General features: G+C 38.4%; 1 protein-coding gene and 1 pseudogene across 4 annotated transcripts in view; both read right to left on the reverse strand.

The window, feature by feature from the left end:
* The window catches only part of LOC137240634 (tigger transposable element-derived protein 4-like), a 141,673-nt pseudogene that overhangs the window by 62,399 nt on the left and 57,832 nt on the right, over positions 1–21,442 (reverse strand).
* crol (crooked legs) overlaps positions 1–21,442 on the reverse strand; it is a 138,787-nt gene that overhangs the window by 20,412 nt on the left and 96,933 nt on the right. For 3 of the 4 annotated variants that reach the window (XM_067767125.1, XM_067767124.1, XM_067767126.1), the window contains 3 exons: positions 19,908–20,441; positions 10,613–10,799; positions 6,207–7,469 (listed from right to left, as the gene is read on the reverse strand). In XM_067767125.1, the coding sequence (XP_067623226.1) occupies positions 6,207–7,469; positions 10,613–10,799; positions 19,908–20,441 (1,984 nt within the window). The remainder of the gene's footprint in view (positions 1–6,206; positions 7,470–10,612; positions 10,800–19,907; positions 20,442–21,442) is intronic. The other variant, XM_067767127.1, reaches the window with a different exon arrangement.

Genomic DNA, 21,442 nt, shown 5'->3' on the forward strand with positions numbered 1-21,442 from the left:
CTTCCTGGAGCTGTTCACAATTAATTATTACTTCAACCTCTTGGCATCTTCCCAAAATAGCTCCTCTGGTCAGTTTGAGTGGTGACTTGAACTCATTGAGTACTCTTACCGGGATACGTCCATCTTGTTTTGTCATATCAAGGGTTTTCCTACAAGTATGTTTGGTGCTGATTTGTTTGCTGCTTCGACAACCCACAATTTGTTTGTCCCACAATCTCCATCAACCTTTGCCCAGACGACTGCTTCTGATTTTGGTGGTATTTGCTGACTCTCTTCCACCAGCACTCGTTTACTGTTGTAGCCTCTCTCGTAGCTGAAATTAAGTGGTACATCCATGTTTTTATATCACATCGTCTTGCTTTGCATGTCGGTCTTGATGCCCTGGTCGATTAAGAAGTCCACTCCAATTATTATTTCATCAACAATCTCTGCCACTATAAAATTGTGTATTACCGTGATGTTCCCAATTGCGACTTCACATGCTATTTCTCCTAGAACCGTGCTGTCTTCTACAGTGGATGTACGCAATTTTGCTCCATGCAATGGTCTTATCTTCTTGTTGACTAAATCTGATCGAATGATGGAATGAGATGCACCCGTATCTACAGTGAGTAGACGTTCCTTTCCATCCACATGTCCTCCGATAGTAAGACTGTTTGACCTTCTATCAATTTGTGAGATAGAGATTATGGGGCATTCAATTGCGGGAGCCAGCTGTTGCCCCTTGCGGCTGACTCGCTTTAGTTTAATGATTGAGTAAATTTGGAGATTTGCTCATCTCCTTCAGCTCTGCGTTTGCGGCCACCCACATTGTTGGAACTATTAGAACCGGTGCTGCAATGACGTGCAATGTGACCTGGGTTGCCACACTTGAAACATTTCATAACTCCAGCATTTTTCTGTTGTGACCCCTTCAGAGCTTCCAAAATTGTGTCTACCCAGTCTGGCCTTTCCACTTCCACGCGATGAGCTTTGTACGCTGGCTTACTCAAAAGTGAGGCTGTTTCCTGAGTCAGTGCATGCGATACCGTTTCAGCAAATGTTAGTTTTGGATTCGCATATGTAGCTCGCTTCGTTTCCACATCTCGTATGCCATTTATGAAGCTCTGGATTTTTTCCCTTTCAGTGTATTCCACGGGTGCGTCCGCATGTGCAAGATGGGCCAATCTTTCAATATCTGAAGCAAACTCCTGCAATGTCTCATTTGCTTTTTGGTAACGGTTTTGCAACTCAATTTGGTATATTTGTTTTCTATGCTCGCTTCCATAACGTCTCTCGACAGCGGCCATCAATGCTTCATAACTATTTCGTTCGTACTCTGGAATCGTCTGTAAGATTTCCGCTGCAGGCCCTTTCAATGCCACGAACAGTGCAGGAACTTTATCTTCCGCATTCTAGTTGTTCACTGCTGCGGTCCTGGAAAGGAACAGAACCGTCAAAAGATGGAGTTTTTACCTTCGTATTACTCTATGAAGCAGCTGGGCGATTTAATTGCAACTCCTGTATACGACCTCTCAAAGCATCCACCTCGGCTTCGATTTTTTCCTCAAACTGCGTTATTTTCTCGTCCATACGCGCTTCGAGTTTTGATGATATACATGCCTCTTGCGCTTCGAGTTGCACTGTTATGCGTGCCTCTTGCTCTTTCAGTTGTGTTTCCACCTTTGATGTAATCTGTGTCGACATTTCTGAAATACGCGTTTCTTGTGCTTCAATCTTTGATGTTATGCGTGTCTCCTGTTCTTCCAGTTGAGATGACAATTGAGATGTTATATATGTCTTTTGTACATCGAGCTGTGTTGACATAGCGGTTGATATTTGTGACGACATTTGCTTCAACACTGCTAGCATTGCGTTAGTGTCAACAGTTGCCAATGGATTCGGAGTCTCTATCTTCTCCTCCATTTTAGTCGCCGGCTCTTCCACACCAGGATAAAAGACATACTCGCCTACATTAATTCCTTCCAACTCCAATACCTCTCGTAGCCGTGCTTGAAGTTCTATCTTACTGCCAGTTGTATTCAACTCTCTAACTCCTTCTTCAGTTGCTGGATCCTCAATTCACTCAACTTTTGCCATGTCCAAGTTGTATTCGCTATCTTCAGAATTTATTCAACAATTCCTCTTCTGACCCCAATTGTAACGAATTTAGTGTAAATCCCCTTATTTGCAACCTTCTACAACGTTCGAATCACTAAACTGTTAAATAAATAACTCCAATATTGAATAATGCAAAAAATGGTCTTTATTAAAGTTCTTCACAAATCAAACAGATTGTCGCGCCTACTGTTGCTGCCTTTTATACTCTGTGATTTCTCGTTCGCATACTTCTAGGCGCTTCCAGAATTTTCTTAGTTACTGCTATAAAATTATAACTACAGATGCACGTGTATAGCTTCTCATTTGAGCGTGTATTTGTGAGCGACCCTTCCACAATTATGATTGCATACTTTTGGGAGAATCTCAGATAAGATATCTGCATGTGTTTGTGCGTCTCTTCTCCGTTGCGTGTACGTATATATGTGTAGACATAATGATTGATCTATTGATGTGCATACAAGTCACTGCTTATCATCGGCTTAGAGCTGATAGTATCCTTTAGTGCTGCTAATATTCGTTACAGTATGTATGTGTATGCATACACGTATTCAAAATATTTACATCCCCTGCAAAAAATGCGATTAGTCTAGGATGAATCCGGGATGAGGCGCAAAGGAATATGCGACTATAGCCAGTTCTGATCTCTTTATAAGGGTTGGAGTTATCCCTTTGGTTTGAGCATTTCCTATGCAGAGACCACGGACTGGTCCTCTTTATACCCCTACGGGTACTGTCGGACAAGTCCTCTTTTACACGTACGGGAATTCTTACGGATTTTATAATTTTTTAAAATTGAATACAATATTCAAAAATTTTTTCCATATTGGTGTTTTACAATAATTAAACAAAAAAAAAAATACGATAGTGGAACATAGCATCCTTGTATTTTATGTTCGGTATAGAGCTTCGGATTTTTTCTCAAATAATTCTATTCACTCACATTTAATCTTTTGTTTTTATTGTTTTTTTCAATCTACATAAATTTCAAACTGGCTGATGCCATATATACCCAAGCAGAGGTAGTGACATTTTTTACTTATGAGTTTGATAGGCAGTTGTCGCCGAAGCTTAGCAGTGACATCTATTTTAGAAAAACAAAGGTTTATTAAAGGCAGCGTTTCCAAACTAAAGACAAGAAATTCACAAATTATCTGGCTCACGAACTGAATTGGATTTATCTGGCTCAAATCGTTGTTGTTGCATTTACATGCAATATTAATTATTTGGGAGAGGATATAGTCCACATCAGAATAAGAAAATCGAAGTTATAGCGAAACTCCATAGGCGTTTCTAAACGTTTCCGATCACTTCCATAGTACGCATCATTGTGAATTGATACAAGTGGCGAATGTTTGACAAAAACGTTCACAATAGTAAACAGCCTCGATCACCTGTTCAATCGCTGTTCGGTTACTGAAATAATTTTCTCAATAGTGTTTGTCAAACTGTTTTGTAGACGACTGGTATATTGTATTATTATCATATTTTAAAATGTTTGTTTAACTGGCTGCTCGCATTTAATCTATTAACTAGATTTTAGAATGAATATTAATTTTTAGTCTCATTTTCTGTATACACAATTAAAAGAAAAGCTGATTTCAAACGCAAATGGGACATTCATGGCACTTCATATTAATAACCGCGAGCAAAAAAACACCTTTCTTCCATTCCCTGGCCATTCGCGACAGCCCTTCTCCCTGTCAGCTATTATTTGACAGGTAGGTATGGCAATGGAGGAATAGAAAGATTTTTCACATGTATGAATTCACAATGGTACGCATTTACATGCGTTTGAAAGTTCGACACTGCGCTCAAAATTCACAAAAATACTAACAAAGTCGCAAAAATACTGTATACTTAAAAGAAGGGAAAACAAGACGTTAGCTGCTATTAAAACAGCTTGAAGTTGGCTGCCACAAACATGCTATAAGCCGGAGTCATTGGTGCCGTATGTCGTATCGCTGTATCCGTATCCCTAACGTAATCAGCTGTTTATCGTTACGACGGTAAACCAAAACCCAATTGGTTAGCTACGATACGGTTACGACCTTAGCGGCACCAATAATCGATTGCATTGATTCTCATAAGATTGGTCGAATCAGCTGTTATAAGGTTACCGATACGGTTACCGATAAGGCACCAATGTCTCCAGCTATAAAAAAAATCTACTTTGATGCGTTCCAACGCATTTTCGGACTCAACTTCGAGTTTTCATTACGCTTACGTGCGTACCTATCGAGTTCATCCCGTAATAATAGCCATGTGTTTTTTTTTCACAATTCACACACATAAGATTGTGCATTCACGAGTTCAAAATTGCTTCGTTCTGCACATCTACGTCACACTTGACTTCTTCAACGAATGAAAGAAAGAGAGAAAAAAAACAAGAGCTAAAGGAAAATGACGTAAAAATTGCCTTTAAAATAATGTTTACATGCGCAATGCGCCACCTTTTATAATTCCATCATGTTTTTTTTTACATGTATATACATAAGGGTGGGTCGATTTGTATGGACGAAAGTTAACCGATATCGCGCCATCGATTTTTCGATAGGATTTGGGTTTAGGAAAAAAAAGTTGCACTACGCATACCCAAAAAAAATTATTTTCGAGACCGCGAGGAAATAAAAAGGAAAGTTATGAAAAGATAAAAAAGAATATTAAGGCCCGGTTTTTCAGTGCGAGTTTAAGCACAAGTTATAGTTGACTTTAACCTTTACCGTTAACACACAAATTTAAAATGAGCGTTAAGTTAGCGAATCAAAATATTCGACGAATCCTTGAGTCGTGAATGTGTGAGGTTGGGATGGGCAGAGCATCATTGGGCCTGTCTTAAGGATAGCTAGCTTCTGTTCTCCCAACATGAAGTGATACATTTTTTTGAAATATATATTACCGATTAAAAACCAAATTATTGCGGACTTTGTGACTGGCGTGGTGCCAATTAAAAACCAAATTGCTTTTGATTTTGTGCCTGGCGGGTAGCCAATTAAAAACAAAAAAATTAACGTTTTTATGAGAAATAACGTAGTTTAAATATCATTGAATAACGGAGCTTTTGTGTATAACAGAGGAACATTGAGATTTAAGAACTGGCGTGGTGCCAATTAAAAACCAATTTTTTTTATATACATAACGGTATATAACGGGATAGCGAAAAACCGTGGCGACAAGCCACATATTGATACAGCACATGATTATATAAAAGAAAATTCTCGAAATAAGATTTAAAAAACTGGAGTGGTGCCATTTAAAAACCAAAATCGTTTCATATACTTTTTGATCTGGCATTATCGGTTTAGTGGAAGCCCATCACCCTCAACACATGTTGAGTAAATACGAAAACATTTGTGGCGGTTTTATGATTTTATAATTTTTCCTCTTGGTGCTTCCCTAACTTCACGTACATAATTTTACTGCTCATATCAGTTTGGGAGGCCAAAATGTCAGGGTTAAACTTAATTTTAACTGTAGTTTAAAATTGCTCTTATAAACCATACATAATAGAGTAGACTAAGCCGGAAACAATATGTAGAAAAAAAGATACCATCCAACGGACTATCCAAACAGGAGTTCCTGGGGCCTTATTCTGTAATTCGATTCTAAACAAAATGCGACGGAAAAGCTGTCAAATGATATACAATTTTTTTTTTTTTTTTTCAAATCCGGAAGAAATTTCTTTCTAGTCGAGTTATGTACATAATAAGGCCCCTGATGTTTTTTGAAAATTAGCTTAGTTAATGCAATTTACGGTTAGCACTAAGATTCCAACTTTATATTAGGCGAGAAAAAGTGAGTCCTTCCTTATATTGCGCTGGCAATCCCTTGAAAGGGTTGCGTTAAACAACACCTTGAATCAATTTGGTATTTTAGTCACCTCTTATGACAAGCATACCTACCGCGGGTATATTCTAAGTCCCTAACCCGCTGGGGTGATGCTCAGTCGTATATTTCGTTAGTGTATTGTGTAAATATACTACACCAGTTTACAACTGCAATGATGCTAGGTCATTTGCACAAAATCTTGAACTTTCCTTATGTGATGGGATTATATTTTTCGAGGGCAAACTTGTAAATAAAACGATGCATCATAAACAAAAACTCACCTGTGTGCCACATATAGTGGTTGACATAGTGTTCCTTACGGGTAAACGATTTCTTACAAATATCGCAACGATGTGGCGTCTCACCCGTATGTTTACGCACATGATTCACCATGTGCTCCTTACGCGTAAAAGTTTTAGCACAATATTGACAACGGAACGGCGTTTCACCCGTATGCGAACGAAAATGATTATCCAAATGTTCTTTGCGTGCAAATGTCTTCTGACAAATTGTACATGCGAATGGTTTATCGGTTGAATGCCGTTTCATATGTCTTTCTAAACTGGCATTATTGGCAAATACATTGAAACAAACAATGCACGTAAACATAGGTCCACCAATATGAATTTTGCCATGCCGCGTTAAATCCTGTGATGTTGTAAAGCCTTGGCCACATACTTGACAATTAAATGGTTTACGTTCACTATGATAACGCCGATGTACGATCAATTGATAACGAAATTGAAATATTTTGCCGCAAATATCGCAAACATGCGTGCCAGTAGCAATTGGGGTGCCATCAGGTGCGAGTGTTATTGTTGGCGTCTGATCCACAACCGGTAAACCACCCTCCATTTTAGGCATTAATAATTCACCGGGCCCTGTAGGTGTGGCTGCTGTTATAGCTGTAGCTGATGTAGTCGTGGTGCCGAGTGTACTGATTGCTGTTGTTAAATTTGTGGTTGTTGTTGGCGCTACACCACCAGTTGTTGCATTTGCGGCTGCAGCAACCGCAGCTGCAGCTACAGCAGCAGCATTAGCACTGGCAACCACTGCTGCAACAGCTGCATTATTATTCGCCGTATTAGTATGTGATGTTGGCGGTATGGCAGCATTTGGTACTGCATGTGCAGCCAATTGTTGATTCATAACATCACCGTGAATTTTACCAAAAACTTCATGGTAAGTAAAAAGTTGTGAAATATCTTCAATGTTAACTTTATACATTTCAATTCCAGGCGGAGGTTTGCCCATTCCAACATCATCTTTAATTTCGGTCTTCGGTGTACCTAAGGTAATTGTTGTGGCACCGGAAGATGTCGGCGAAGATGACGTCACCGCATTAACGTGTTGCATGACGATTGATTGATTTAGTTTAATGTTATCGGCAAATGGTTTTTCCTCTTTAATGGACTCTCTTTGCAGTATTTGCGGCTGCTGCTGTGACTGCTGGACAGCAGCGGCTACATGCTGTTGCTGCGAAACATGTTGTTGTTGTTGTTGCTGTTGCTGCTGTTGATTGTCAGCACTTGCATTTATTGCAGCTGCAAAGATTAAAAACAAAATTTATCAATTTTTAAGCTTTCTTCAGGAAGTGCATTTAATAAATACATATGTACCAGTTTTTTTAAAACCACCTATTTTGGTGAAATTTCGAAACCGCACTATTTCTTATTTTGAAAACAACCGCTGCACGGTGGGGTATTTGATCAATCTAGCTGGCCAAAATTAAAACAGCAGTTATTTCTGTTCAAAAAGCGATTGCCTCACTTCATTGTTATGAAAGGAAATATTTGACACTAAATTCACGGTGTTCCGCGCAGAATTACTATAAATCGGACCCCCGATTTCGGATGGACCAGGGGTAATTTTTTGGCATTACATGAGATATGTCTATATGGGTAACAAACGAAAAGTATTTTACTCCGCATTTCCATTGTGATTTTTTAGAATTATTTATATATCCACTACCATCTCGGAAATGGCTTAACCGATTTGAATCAAATTTGGTACATCGACATACTATTACATTTTAAGACTTGGTGTTGCCACTGAGGCTATTTTCACAATGTTGCCACCATTCCCCAATAAGGGTATCAGTCTCTTTCAAAATTGATCATTACTCAAAAAATCGTGGGTATGCGCAGCCGTTTTTGTTATTAAACTTTGAAACAAACACAAGCTTATGTATTGCCAAAAAATTACGGATATGATATGCCATGAAAAAAAGGTTTTGCAAGGTTTTTAGAAAACCTAATATTGAAAAGTAGTAGTATCACAAGTAGAATAACTCAGTTAAAACAGGCGGTATAAAAACTCTAACATATGAATTAAAAACACATTTACCTGTCCTAAAAAATGTAACTAGATTTGATTAATACGCCAATTACACGGCACAAGTATCCTTGTGCCAATTACCAATTTGCACAAGGATTTGCTCGGTGTGTGCAGTGTTTGCGCTATTTGCGCAGAGAACTGCGCCAAAATCAAAACGAGTTTGATATTTACGCATGTCTGCAAATATTGCACATGCTTTTTTCTTCGTGTGTGGTGAATGGTAACACAGTTTATCTGTGGTTTCTGATAATATAACATCAATAATTATTACTTAAAAATGTTAATATCGAAGGCGTAAGGACCATCTCTAGCTTGTAACATGAATTCACACAAATTCAATAATACATAATAGTTTTTTATACAATTAGAATACATGATGTTTCATTTGTTGCGCTAGTTGAAAAATGAATATTGCGCAGTGCTGCAATGAGTTCAGCTGGTCCTACAATTAAAATATATATGTTATAAATACAATGGAAAATAAACGCTTCTGGTGCGAGTTTTTTACTTATACCGTGAATTACCAGCACTGTGGAAAATAAAGGATTTTTTAAACAATTAGTGCCTTTTTTATACAATTAAAACACATGTTTCATTTGTTGCGCTACTTTAAAAATGAATATTGTGCAGTGTTTTTGGGCCGTGTATGTTAAAATTTTCATTTGCACAAATTTCGTCGTTTTATATTTGCGCATGGCTTTTGTGTCATGTATGGGCCTTCTAAGGCTTAACAAGTGAACAAGTATTTAGGTTAGAAGGGTACATTGCTTTTGATTCAAAAAATACATGGAACTGCATACAATTTTTATACAACTTTAGATGTGCGCGGTTAGCTTCATTGACAGTGCAGGTGGATTTTGGGGTATGTATACTATTCAGTGGACATCTAGGAACGCCAGGAAGTATTATTAGTATTAAGTGTAGTAAAAAAAAATTTTAATACTTTGAAAAATCTACTTTTGGCCAGCTAGATTGATCAAATAACCCACCGTGCACTGGTGAGGTGTAAAATACAGCAGCAAAAAGTATATGCCAATTTCTTTAACTATTTTATTGATGTTATTTGCTCACTGTATGGTGGAATCCAGAATGTAAGCTTAAGATGTAAGTGTAAGCGTAGTCTTTGTAAGAGGTATTGTATATGGGGCATACATGTAGAATGTAAATGTAAGTATAGTTTGTAATATTGGTACATGTACTATATGGTGTGGTGGCGGCCGCCGTGGTGTGGTGGTAGCGTGCTCCGCCTACCACAACGAAGATCCTGGGGCCAATTCCCGGGCAGAGCAACGTCAAAGGTTTAGAAACAAGTTTTTTAAATTATAAACAAGTTCTAAGCGGGGTCGTCCCTTGGAAAACACTCCGAATGTATTTCTGCCATGAAGCTTCTCAGTGAAAACTTATCCGCCTTGCAGATGTCATTCGGAGTCGGCGTAAAACATGTTGACCCCCGTCTAAATCTTTTCGGAGGTTCATCGCGCCTTGTATTTCTTTATTTTTTATTTACCGTATGGAGTACTAGAGATATTACAAGCATATGCGTAATGTGTAATACTGGTATATGTACCGTATGGAGTAAGAAAGAATGAGAGCGTAAGTATCCTCACTACCTTGTAGTGTAATATGGGCGCAAGAAACGGGTAGAGCTGATATGAGTGAAACCACACAGGCAAACACATCAAAATAAATTAAAGTTTCTGAACATATACACTATTTTTGTGCATACATGTGCTCGAATATATGTATACACTGCTGCTTTTGGAAATAAAAAGACAGAGCAAACATGAGCAAATTCGTGATTTGTATCACTAATATCTTTCCAGGGATACCTTACACTTTAAGATGTTGTGCTATGAGAGATTATAGCCTTTATTGCTGCTTGGATGTCAATGTAAAAATTTAAGCGACTGCAGTTTATGTCATTTTCTTCCAGTGTTTTTTCTGCTTTAGTATCGAATATTGCTTGCGCCTGAAAAACACTATAAAGATCTGACAGCTTTTAGGATTTTTTATTTCTGAATCTGCGCAGTATACCGCATTCCATTACTTTGGAAGCAGCGGTACACACGTATATCGCCTCGTCCACCATTTGAGCGCGTTTACGCCAACCTTTTATATCTGGCTCCAAGAGACCCATCGAAGCGCAAGTAGGGAGCTATGTAGTATGTCCGTCCAATATTTGATGACGGTATACTATTACGACCGTAAGGTCTGCGCTGCCCCGAGGCATTGAGTCTCGTTGCTGTTGTTAAGGAATTGAATTTGTTTTAATTGTTTTTAGCCATATCGTTTGAAACTAAAAAAAATGCTTTTGGAAACTTTTGGTTGCTCTGGTTATGATTATACATACCATGTATTTGTAATGCATTTGTTTGTTGTTGTTGCTGCTGCTGCTGCTGCTGAACCTGCTGCTGCTGAGTGTGCGTATGTTGCTCAGATGTTGCTGGTTGGCGTTGATGAGGTGTGATTATCGTGCCATTAGGTAGAATGTTATAGGGCAATGCTTGACCATTGGACACCACCCAATATTTGCTCAGCTGCAATAAATAAGTTATTTGAACAATCATTAGACAAAAGATAAAAAATGTACATGTACTACGCTTCTAGAAAGTAAGTTATTAATTGAAATGAGTATGGTAGATGAAATACAGGGATGAAATATTGAAAAGACCATTTAAAAAGATAACTTTAAAAGAAGAAACGAAATATTATAATTGTCAAAACAATAATTTTGTGAATTTTAAAGACATCAATAAACCAATTAAGTTATAAACGGTATAGTTATTCTCTTTTGTTTTCGTTTAATAAATTGGCATGCAAGAGATCAAGAGGATAAACGGCTACCTCCCTGATCTCTCCAGTTTTTTCGCCTCGCGAAACCTGGCATTATCACCGACTAAATCCTCCGCGACCTTATTTACAACATGGACGTCCCAAATGTCAACCATTTTGAACATCCACGTCGATGGCACTACGCTATCGACTGTCTTACACCCTAAAAATCTTGGGTGTGACGTTTGATCAGGATCTACATTTTGCTGAGCATGCAGCCGCAATTGTACCGAAAATCCAGAGCCGTAATAAAATCCTCAAATCTCTTGCTGGCAGTAATTGGGGAAAATACAAAGAAACGCTCATTACCACTTAGACAGCAATTGACCAGCCGATTGCATGCTACGCGTCCCCGATATGGTCGCCAAGCCTAAAGACTACCCACTGGAAGAAGCTACAGGTCTGCCAAAATCCTGCCCTCAGAACCGCCACGGGTTGTCTTCTTATGTCCCCAGAACACCATCTACATAATGAGGCGAAAATAATCCCCACCAGGGAGAGAAATGAAATTCTAACCAAACAGTTCCTGTTGAATACCCAGAAACCTGGGCATCCCAAGAGACATCTGATTGATGAGCGGTGTGCCCAGGGGCTTAAGGAATCATCTCCGTAAGCATTATGAGGAAATACGTCACCTGAGAACACTGCCGTATGAAGCCAAAAACACAAGCAGGTCATCAGTGAACTCCACAAAAAAGCGTCAGACCTCTATGTCAGGAATTGCCTGGTGAATCCTGTACTCAAAGAACAGTACCCAAAATTTGCGGAAGAGGAACGCATACTCCCCATGGAAACGGGAGTCACTCTAGCTCAGCTTCGATCTGGATACTGTAATAGGTTAAACTCTTACCTGTCCAGAATCAGCCCCGACATACAAAATGTATGCCCCGCTTGCAATGTGTCCCCACATGACGCCAACCATCTCTTTAATTGTAACGCCTCTAACACCCCTCTCATTATGGTCAACCGCTATTGCAACTGCAAGTTTCCTTGGACTCCCGTTAGAGGATATTGATGACAATTTGTGATCGGTCGCACCTATTGGATGGAACGAAGCACTGCTACAACAACAACAACAACAGATCAAGGGGATTACGACAGTGGAAGGAGTTTTAACGTAACATAAAATGTCGACAGATTTCATAATCGCAAGATGACCTAGAATGGCCTATAAAGTTTAATGCGTCATATTAATCGTTCTCCCGAGATGGTCGGGCGAGTACCTCAATGGTGCTTTGTTACCGGAACGTACCGGATCTATATCCGACAAAGGCCCATCCATCAACAGCGATAATACTCCACAAAGCGGAGATTGTCTTTATCGTTAATACAACAACAACAGACACGTAAAAAAGTCAATAGTGGGTGGGGAGCGGTCAATGAAAGCGAGGATGTCAAAAGTCCATCAACATTGCCTTCAGATGTGACTTTGACATCTTCGCTTTCGTTGGCCGTTTTTTCGATAACCAGGGCATCATTAATGGTGAATACATTCCCGCTGGCCAGACAATTACTGGAAAATTCTATGTTGACGTTTTGCAGAGGCTTCAGGGACATGCTTTTCGTGTGCGGTTGGTTGGGTTTTGCATCACGACAATGCAACGGCCCATTCCTCGTTCGTTGTACAAAAGCTTTTGGGGAACAAAAAAAAACAAGCATTCAAACGTTGCCTCACGCACCCTATAACTCCCTGCGACTTTTTTCTATTCCACAAGATGAAGTCGCACATCGAGCGAACTCATCATGGCGGCGTACAGGAGGTCCACGAAGCTGTAACCGTGATGCTAAACGGCCTAACTTCGGAGGACTACCAAGGGTGCTGCTACCAGTCATGGGAGAAACGTCGGAGTCGTTATGTAGAGTTAGGAGAAGCCTTTTGTGAAAGTCGATAGTAAATATTTTTAATTTTCTTGTTTTTTATTGACAAATTCCCGGAACTTAATTGTCACACAAAGTAATTGATTGCTGGCGCTGCTGCGGGCGATTCGGATCTGCACAGAATCGCTATAACATCATACAACAAAGAACTTATGACATCTTAGAGGGCTACCTGGAGAGAATATTGTTAAATATTAATGATATTTCAACAGCGGTGCGGCTCCAAAAAGCTCTCTCTATAGATCACAGAAATGTAATTGGCACGCTGAAAAAAACGTGAGCCACACTAAGCAGCCACAAGAGACATGTAAGCTCTTACTTAAAACACACTTTGCGAACTATATAGTAGGCTATCAAGACTCAAATATAATGGGAGGCTTGTCCACTATTAGTAGTAGGAAAAAAAAAGATTAGCAGCAAAGCTCACCATCGTCAAGCAATGCACATTCGTCTAATTTCAGCCCATTCAAGTCTGTTACAGCATGGAATAAACTATATAGCCGCATACGTCCCCCAACCTATATAAAGCATATCTACTGCTCGGCTACATTCCAAAGAGGTGGACAAAGGTTAAGGTAGTTTTCATATCAAGGCCAGGGAAACGCGAGCAACTACCCTCGTCGTATCTCAGTTCGTTTTATTTCGATCAGCATATTAGAGAGGTCAACAAAATCCCTCTGTGTAGGACTCAATTTGCCTATCAGTCAGGAAAATCCACGAAGACGGCTAATCATAGCCTCGCGGAAAGAAATTTAAGAGACTCTGGAGTTTAAAAATATAGTCCACGATACATCAAGCTCTCGAACTATAAGCCCAATGATCATTCACTAGGTGCTATCTACGCTACGGAGAAGAAAAATCAATATTGAGCTGGGAGGGACAGATGACTATATGACTGCTAAAACACTTAGTGCATTTTTCCAATAGAAAAAGAGGCAACACTACACTAAGACTTCAAAATATCTCTGAGCTAAAGAAAGGAAACATGACGGGGCATATGAAAGTAATACGAAAATTCGTAGGTAATCTTGGAATTTTCAGGTGTCCATTGTGAACAGATCTCTTTGGGAAACAGGGAGTCTGTATACTGACCCTGACTCAGAGGTCGGATTCATGGATGAATGACAATTTTTGTGGGCCGAACTTCCCACCAATGGGATGCTACCCCCCTATTTTTCGGTCAGAAATCCATGCAACAGAAGTTTACGTTAGAGAATGTCTGCGAAGAGGCTTATCCTCGAGGAGTAACATCATAATGTCAGACAGCCAGGCAGCCTTACGTGCCTTGCAGTCTTACACAATCTCTTCCAAGCTAGTGGATGAATGCATTGGAATCCTAAATTATCTGGTAGGCACAAACAAGTTTTTGTCAGGATGTCGGGATTCCCGGGCATAATGGACATGAGGGTAATAAACAGGCAGACTACCTAGCCAAGCAGGGCGCTTTAGCAGCATTCTTTGCTCCAGAGTCCTTCCGTGGACTCACAAAGGTACACATTAGGAAAACCATAAGAAAGTGGGAAACAAGCAGTTCAGGCGACACTGGATTGAAGCCCCAGGGCAAAGGCAAGCCAAATTGTTTATACTCCCATCAAAGAGAGTATCAGCTAAACTCATGAATCTAAACAGAGAGCAGCTAAGAGCCGCATTGCACTGGGACAGTGTAGTCAACTACGTAAGTTAAATTTATCCGATACAAAAATCTGTCGCTTTTGTGAGCTGTAGATTTAAAGGCCAATTCACATTAAAAGCTAAAAAGTTTTACGCCGACACCGAACAGCATCTGCAAGACATATGAGTTTTCGCTGAGAAGCTTTTCATGGCAGAAATACACTTGGAGTGCTTGCCAAATTACTGCCGAGTGGCGGTCCCGCTTAGAAAAAAATTGTGTCTAATTGAAAAAACTTATTTTTAAGTTTTTGATGTTACTTTGCCCGTGACTTGAACCCAGTATATTCGGTGTGGTAAGCGGAACGCAACGGCAGCGGGTTAAATGCTAATCGTATAGCTCATTTAGATTCAGTTTTTTGACACTAAGTATTTGTAAAATTGGATGTGTTTATTAATCGATTTTGCCGACTTTTATTAGAAATTTTGCTTTTCATAGGGAAATATGTATGCGTACCGATTATGTTTACTTTTTGGTCAATTCTTCTTCCAGTTATCGCTTCCGAAACGTAGAAGAATAGATGTTTAAAAAAAGGGCTGTGCCACGCCTACTTCCATTTTTTTACTTCTTTATTTTCTTGTTATAAATGCTCTTTATCTTCCTTTTAGGAGAGTAGTGCTCATCAAACTCTGATCTCTTTACTGCGGAAAACACCCTGTAAACCGCTGCTAAGAAAATTATCCGAAAATACCTTTAGAACCGAATAATTGTACCAAAACATTTTACAAATTTTCCAGAAACCTTTCTTTCATATCAGAGCCATGGCTAGTGTATCGAATTCACACCAAATATTTTACTGTGTTGGCGGTTGAACGATAGCTCTTGCCGCATCATTAATTTGTTTGCCTCCTTTTATCTTATCAATCACTTCGTGGCATCATGGCCTTTTGCTGCGGTAAGACCACCATCACTAAACACTGTAGTCCGGTGAGGGGAAAAGTCTCTTCAAATACCGCGTATTACAAGCGTGCTAGCCGCCATAGATGAATGGATTTGCGACTCTTTGTTTCGAGAGAGCGCTGTCAAAATGCACATTTTTGTCAATGATGCCACTCCAAACAAAAATTAATAGATCTGAATATGGGATTTTTGATATACATTTCGGCGATTTTATAGTTTCAATCATTTAATAAAATGATAGTCGCAAAATATTCATTTCTTTAAACTTATTTTACAATAATACGACTAGGTAGAGTTAAATATAAACAAATCTAAGTAAAATTTACATTTTGATTAAATTAATTAGTCAAATATTGAAACGCATTTAACTCACAGTGAAAACCAAATATTCTTTTCAAATTTGAGTAAATCGGACCTAGGCTATAATAGTTAACATCATTTAGTGGATAGGACTTATCTTACATGTCTGAAGTTCCAGGTTGTGTGATCAAAATGGATTGGTTGCATCGGGACTTCATATTTACAAAACCTGTTTTTGGTGATAACTTTTTAATGAGAAATAATATTTTCCCTCCGCCTTCGAACTAATAATATTGACACTAAAACGAGTACATATTTTTATCTTTTTTCCCATAATTTTTGAACGCATTTCTACCGTTGTAGGTCAAACTAAAGTTTACCGAAAATATTGGCCCGTTTTTCGTTTAAGCTGGCACATTTTTTGTTCTGGCACCCGCTTCAGCTGACGCGAGGGATTTATCTGTGATTGTTGACAGCACAAATTTGAGATAAATTCCTCGTGAGGGCGAAAAAAATGAGAGCGTAAACAAATGTTTCGTATCAAGCCATCTTTGCTAGCCGCTCTCCTACATCATACACCTTTTCCGAAAGATACATATTTTCCGACAGCGGCAGTTTTTTTTTTGTTTTTGGACCGGTGTTGGGTTCACTACCTACCCGAAAGAGGCTCCAGGTCTAATGTAGAAAATTTGTGTATGCTTCATACAATCATCACATATTGCAGATGTTTTCCGCGTCGTATTAATTTAAGAAAGACCTACTGATTTGGTTGAACTGGCTGGCCTGTGAGGACCTTACATAGACTGTATGAGTGTATAGTGTTACCAGAAGATTGTTTAACTACCAAACTTAAAACCCCTATTAAAACTAGGATCAATGTTATAAAATAACTCCGTCCTCTTGGCAAACTGGAAGCTGATCTTTGCCACTTGCTGCTTATAGATCTGATAGCTGTACCACTTCTAACAGCTGGAGTCTTAGCTTGGTTAGTATAAGGTTACAGGCCCTACATATGATATTCGACACTTTGCAGCACCGTGGTTGGGTTCCAGAATTGCGAACAAAGATATCTTTTTGTGTAATTTATTTTTTAAGAATATGGTAGCGTTGTTTCAAAAGGTAAAGTCAAAAACACAGTTAATGGCGAATGGGGGTAATGGCTTTGTTTCAACCATGGTATAAAAAATAAGGTAGTTCAACTTTGGGGACGTATTTGACGTATTTGGGGATTTTTGAAGTTTCATGTTTTTTTTTTTTGCTAGAAGCGTTGCCATATCTCATATCTTTATGGCAGCTTGACCCCAAGACAGAAAAAAAAAAACACAAAAGACCCTGTTGTTCCTGCAAGACCCCATTATCATGCCTCTTCAGTCAATATTTCTTAAGACATGTTGAGAAAAAGTGTATCTCCAAAGTCTGCAGTGTATGGTAGGTATACGTTTGTTACGTTTATAGGACGCCACATCAATGTCAATGCTAAAAGGGTACACAATGTGTATAGGCGGAGTTTACGCCATGGTGACCCCTGCTCACAAATAGTGGCTAACCTGGAGAACTACAGGGCAATGTTCTCCCTAAAAAATGGTTTAGCAATTTGTTCGTCCAGCGCTACACTTGAATTATTCAATAAATAAATAAAAAATTGGACTTGTAGCCAGTTTATCATAACTCAATTTCATAAAAATTGCGTTTAAATATGCTAAGCTCTTGAGAAATTGCGATGTCGGCTTATAAAGACCTTCTTTGGGCAAGCAATTGACAAACGTGTATGTTTTGTCCAAATCACTTGGGAAGGCGGTATTCCCTTGCTTTGCATACTTTGATCCATGTTTCCTACACCAAAGCAATTTTCGGAGCTCGAACAACTTTTCAAATACCTTATTTTCTAGGCTGATATTTCGTATTAAAATATTTCTAACGCATGCGGTTCATTTAATTATTTTTTATTTAAAATAGCTATTAAAGTAATTCGAGTCGTATCCAGAGCCGGATTAACAAGTAGGAAGAAAAGGAGAAATGAAAGACGTCTAAAATTTTCTTAAAAAAAAAATAAATTTTACTCAAATAAATAAAACTCAATTGATCGCATTCAAAAGGCGACGACCGACGAACTAGAGAAGGTTCCTAAAAAGGACATTTCCGACTCATTTGACAAATTGTATAAGCGTGCAAAGAAGTTATCGAAGTGAAAGGAGATTATATTGAATAATAAAAAAGAATTATCTCAAAATGCACACTGGTTGCTTTTATTTTGAAAAATTTCGGTTATTTTTGGAACAGAGGAAATTTCAACTCGAATGATGAATGAGTGAATGATTAATGATGGCTGAAAAATAAATGAATGTATTGTAACGAATTTTGGGATTTCCTGATATTTTTTGTACGGCTCGTTAGAAGAGAGTTTAGTTTCATTCCGTGAAAAGTTCAATGATTTCGAGGAAAAAACAAAACAATTATTACCTGGTGTAGGTTAGACAGAAATCGCAAAACGTACTCGTCGTAGAAAAAAACAACCTAATGACAGAAATACTCCAGAAGTCGAATGTTCGCCTCACGATGATTTTAGGGCAAAAGGTTTCCTCGAAATCATCGACAATCTTCACAGTGAAATCAAACGACGTGCGAAAGTGTATATGGAAGTTTCAGAGAGATTTGCATTTCTCATCAACTTTTCTCTAAGTGATGGAGACCTCCACAAAGCTATACATAACTTAGTTCGTTTTTATTTTAGAGATGTGGAAGAATTTTTCATTGAAATGAAACAATTCCAAAGTTACGTGAACTCTAGATACACTGATGCACAAAAACTCATTGTCATTTGTATAAGATTCTAATGGAAGATCAATTAGCCGATGTATTTCCTAACACAGAAATAGCTCTTCGGATTTTTTTTAACATTAATGATCACAAATTGTTCTGCCGAACGATCCTTCTCGCAATTAAAAATAATCAAAGCTGCTGAGAAAGAGCTACAACGCGACAAGAGCGACTCGAGATGTTAGTTATAATTTGCATTGAGTCAGATTTATTGAACAAAATCGATATTGATGATATAATTGATCAATTTGCCGAACACAAATGTAGAAAACGACATGTTTAAAATGTAGATAGTAATTTTATTGATATTATTACATTGTGACAATAAAATTTATATGAAAGATATAAGTTTGTACGAGCCGGACACGTGCGCATCTTGCGCAACCCATATAAAAGTATCTTATCAAATATGAACAGAAATCAGCTGTTCTATCAATCAATTAAAACTTACAGCTTGCGCTGCCATCGGGCGTATGGTAGCACCTGCTGGTAATGCGGTGCACATATTCACAATAGTGCCATATTTCAAGTAGATTTCTCTGTGTGGTCACAACGTTTATTTTTAACAAATTATTTTAATAAAATATAGCTAAACAAAAGCACTACGCCCAAAATTACCCGAATCTCCATTTCTACAACCAAAACTTTATTTATAGATTTGTATTCCAAATAAGAGCGAAATGGGACCCGTACATAAAAACAGCAATTAGAAACAATATATATGATTTTTAATCGAAAAAGAAGGGAACGGACGTGAAAGGGCTCCCAAATTGATGGTTGCCTAGGGCCCTGTTGAGGGTTAATTAGGCCCTGGTTGTTGTTGTTGTTGTTGTAGCGACAAGGTTGCTCCCCGAAGGCTTTGGAGAGTGTTATCGATGTGATGGTCCTTTGCCGGATACAGATCCGGTACGCTCCGGTAACACAGCACCATTAAGGTGCTAGCCGGACCATCTCAGGAACGATTTATATATATGGCCACATTAAACCTGGTCGTATCCGTTAATATTAAATCCATCAAAATTAGAAAAATTTGTAACATTTTTCAATCTGGTAGCTTGTTTTTAGTGAAATTGTCATTGTTCCCGCAAAAGTTAAGTGGCTAACGTCACATTAAATAGAACTACCTATTTTTTGTATCATGGTTTCAACCCAGTTTTGGTAATGTATGAATGTGTATGTTTGTGACTCTTAATTTTGATATTTAGCGATTTTTTTTGCTTGGTTTTTGCGTACTGATTTGAGCTCTTACGTTTGATGTGTTTGGTAAAATTGCTGTTGTTGTAGACGCCGCTGCTGTTTCGGTCGATGCACCAATTGAATTTATTGTTGTCGTATGTTGAAGCGGTTGTTGTTGCAGCTGTTGTTGTAATGGTGGTTGTATTATCCTTGCATTTACAATATGGTCTGCAGTGATCGCAGTTGGGTGAGGATTCGTCACACTGACGTTGACAGTGCCATCTGTTACAGGGGAGATTGAAGAAACTATTCTATCTCGCCCTACAGCAGCGGCAATAGTACCCGTTACGGTTGCTTGTGTGTGTGGTTGTTGCTGTGTAGATACTACAAGCGGTATTAAAGTATTATCGGCAAGATCCATTACAACGCCACCTACGCCACCCCCAGCGATATTTGCTGTTCTGATGGCTGTAGTTGTAGTTGTTGCATTGCCACTTACATCACCAGCACCACCAATACCACCACTGGACCTCTCGTTGTTCATTGATGTTGAATTCCTTTTTTGTTGTTTTGCTGCCACCTGTTGTTGTGTGCCCTGTTGTTGTTGCTGCAACATGTTTTTGGATGCTTTTTAATAATTAAATACCACAAATTCAAAATATCTAGCGTTTTTACATGTTTGTATGCGAATTGTTGTTATTTTTAGGCATTATTTTTAAAGCTTCATAACATTAAAAAAACATTTGTTTATTTACATTGTACTATGGTAAATGTATGGGGTTGTGTAAGGATGTACATTAGACTGGGTCGATTTATTAACCGATATCGCGTCATCGATTTTTCGGTAGGATATGGGCTCAGGATAAAAAGTTCCACTACGCATACCCAAAAAAAATAATTTTGAGCCTGCGAAATTTCATTTTTTAGACTTTTTTCGACTTTGATTTTTAAGTTTTTTTTCATGACCTACTAAAACAAATTTCATTTGATTGTAAAATTTTCATGTATACCCTGCCGGACCCAAAAATGTCGGCTAAAGTTTTTGAAAAAAAAAATTTTTAGTAGGTCATGAAAAAAACCTTAAAAATCAAAGTCGAAAAAAGTAAAAAAAAAATTTAATTTCGCAGGCTCGAAAATTATTTTTTTGGATATGCGTAGTGGAACTTTTTTTCCTGATCCCAAATCCTATCGAAAAATCGATGACGCGATATAGGTTAATACAAATCGACCCACCCTAATGTACATTATTATTTATGACTTTACATATCTAGGTTCTGTGTTTGCAAAACCGACAGCACTGCTAGCACATTTACGTTTACTTAATGCAGGTAAATATAGCGACATATGCATGTAGATTAGGGTGCACCTGATTTTAAAACTTTGTTCTACGAAAATTCCAAAGCGTAATGAATTGTTAGCGTTTTTTGTAAGAAGTTATTGACTAAAAATTAAAATCCATTGAAATACTTCCATCAATGCAATGAAACAAAGGCAAAAAATGCCCTACGCACTCCCAACAATATTAATACATATTCATATCTCAGAAGGCTTTTTCACCTAAAGAAATATGTCGGGTATGTCAAGGTGAATGTCTAATATACACATACA

This window comes from Eurosta solidaginis, chromosome 2 (genome assembly GCF_040869045.1).
Source record: "Eurosta solidaginis isolate ZX-2024a chromosome 2, ASM4086904v1, whole genome shotgun sequence".
In the NCBI taxonomy this organism is placed as follows: Eukaryota; Metazoa; Arthropoda; class Insecta; order Diptera; family Tephritidae; genus Eurosta; species Eurosta solidaginis.